This window comes from Zeugodacus cucurbitae, chromosome 5, assembly GCF_028554725.1.
Source record: "Zeugodacus cucurbitae isolate PBARC_wt_2022May chromosome 5, idZeuCucr1.2, whole genome shotgun sequence".
Classification (NCBI taxonomy): domain Eukaryota; kingdom Metazoa; phylum Arthropoda; class Insecta; order Diptera; family Tephritidae; genus Zeugodacus; species Zeugodacus cucurbitae.
The window spans coordinates 46603862-46606384 of NC_071670.1; the positions used below are offsets into that span (position 1 = coordinate 46603862).

The 2523-nt window shown below is 35.7% G+C and overlaps 1 protein-coding gene across 1 annotated transcript; it reads left to right on the plus strand.

Moving 5' to 3' along the window:
• Positions 1–615: 615 nt before the first annotated feature.
• LOC128922150 (retinal homeobox protein Rx-B-like) lies at positions 616–1218 on the plus strand. The gene has a single exon (XM_054231783.1). The coding sequence runs from the start codon at positions 616–618 to the stop codon at positions 1216–1218; it is 603 nt and encodes a 200-aa protein (XP_054087758.1).
• Positions 1219–2523: the final 1305 nt, after the last annotated feature.

Consider the following 2523-nt stretch of genomic DNA (forward strand, 5'->3'; position numbering starts at 1 on the left):
AACCACTATTGAAACATACCATTACACACGTACCTGAAATTTAAAACCAAAACGTTATATATACAGTATCTAAAATACGGAGTTTAAAATATACTGAAATTAATTGTTGGGATTTTCCAAAAATATCTTTGATCTACACAACCATAACGCATGATAGCATGGTAACGCTAGAAATATAGGGGATGAAAAATTTAAATTTAACCTACTTAATGATTACTAGCCCAGAAACATTTGAAAACAAACTTTTAGCGCTACTGTCAGAACAAAGATCGCTTCTTTACCGAACTCATTCTCGGAATTTAACAATTAAATTCCCTATTTAAGTACTTAATTTGTTCTTCATAAAAAAGGACACAAAGATGTGGTAGGTATTTATCACCCACATCAGGTAAGTAAGTAAATAAACAAAGGACATTGATTTTAAAGCACACGCCTTTTATTTAATTACCTGCGATCGTTTTAAATAAAAGAAGTGTTTAACCTTGCAACAAACCATCGTGGTTGCCACAGGTAGAAAAAACACGAAAAAGGCTATATAAAAAGACCGAAAACATTTTCTGAAAACATTAGTAAATCGACATTTCTCGAGTAAGCATCGGCATTAAACCGAACAAAATGCAAAGTGTACGAACAGTGTACACAAACCTACAAATAAAGGTTTTAGAGGCGGAGTACGCAGCAAATAAGTTTGCGAAAGGTGCGCGACGAAACGCACAACGTATTGGAGTGCAGGAAATACAAGTGCGAACTTGGTTTAAAAATAGAAGAGCGAGAGAAAAGAACGAGAACTTCAAAACCACAACGACTAGCGCACCGATAGAACAAAGTACCGTACCAGCTTATCAACATACCTCTTTAAAGAGGTCAAGAACTGACGATCTGAACTCATTCAAAGCGAATAATCTCAATCAATCAAATTGGATTCTGCCGCCACCTACTTGTCAACATAGCTCAACAATTGAGAACGACATTATGGGGTTCACTGCGAATGATCTCAATCATTGGATTCAGCCACCACCCGCTTATCAACATGTCCCAACAACTAACGATCTGAACGTTTTTGAACATAGCTCAACTGACGATTACAACTACATCATGGTATTTATTGGGAATAATCCATCAGATTGTATTCAGCCACCACCCGCGAAAAAACCTAAGATACAGATATTGGAGCAATTGGTGCTTCATCCGGATACAAATTGCTGGATACGAATTTAAGATGTCTTCAATGAAACTTCCACCATACTGCATGAGTAGAACATTCAATTAAATAATGTTCTCATATTCTAATCATATTTTTATAGAAATCATTTTAATTAAGTAATTGTGAACAAAACTAGAAATAATAAAAAACACAATCTCTAAAAATATTTATCTCTTTCCTCTTTTATAATTCAATTACTTGTATTTATAACGAAATTTCTGAATCTATCAACGAGTTTTAATTTGCATCCGATAATGCGGAGTGTTTATATGAATTTGGAGCATATTCAACTGCCAATAACAAACCTCAGTCAACGGTATAATGCTTACAACAAAAATATGTAAATGTTCGCCCTCAACTTCAAAACCGAAGGATATATTTATCATAAAAAAAATAGAATAAAAATTGGCACTTGCCTAATTGAATTGTACCATAGATATGTGTTAGGGATAAATTGTAATTGCTTGTGACGGCAATTGAGTTATGATAATGATTGCAGAATAGCTCCAACACGCTTTCACACTGCAGTAAACATACAAACAACATACATTAACACTGTCACACCTTTCCTCACTCCCTACTACTCTCACATTTCCCTTGCGTCACTTTCATTTAAAATTTTTCTTTAAATTTTATTATAAACAATGGCAACCATAAACACTTAGGTTCTATTGTTCTCAAGTCAGAAACGCTGTCAGGCAGTCGAGCGTGCGATCCATTTATGCGGCGCGTTTATGTGAATGCAATAGTAGCGCACATTTGCAGTATATGCAAAAGAATGGCTGCTTCCGTCTAGGGTAACATTGTGTTGTGTGAATAAGGTGTTGCAAAATATTGCTGCAAGCTTTGCAACAGTTTGTGGCAGTAGTGCTATGATATGTGTAAACAAATGCAACAGAATGCCGCTGTACCATAAATACTTCAGCAAAAACGAACCCACATCAAGAAAACAAACTCTATGATATGGAAATATGGAATAGTAAAACATTTGTCTGGGTCATCCCTTCGAACGTCAATAATGTATTGAGTGTATCCCGGATATATTCATATTGACTCACAGTTAATGAGAAATATTTTTAAAATAAACTAAGAGTCTTGGTGGGACTATACACACGCCACTGTAAGCTTAGGTATCGCCTATACAACCTGGGCATAGTCTCAACAGAAATGTGTCGCTTCTGTGACTTGGAGGCAGAAACTCCCCTACATCTGCTCATTGATTGTGTAGCACGTCACCGAAGTAGGAGTAAATTTTTGGGTCTCAGCAACACAAATTAAAGAATGCATCGACTCCCTCACTCACCATTCTTGAATTTGTA

Excerpts from the sequence above, each read along its gene's own strand:
- LOC128922150 (XM_054231783.1), top strand. The coding sequence starts at position 616 with ATGCAAAGTGTACGAACAGTGTACACAAACCTACAAATAAAGGTTTTA.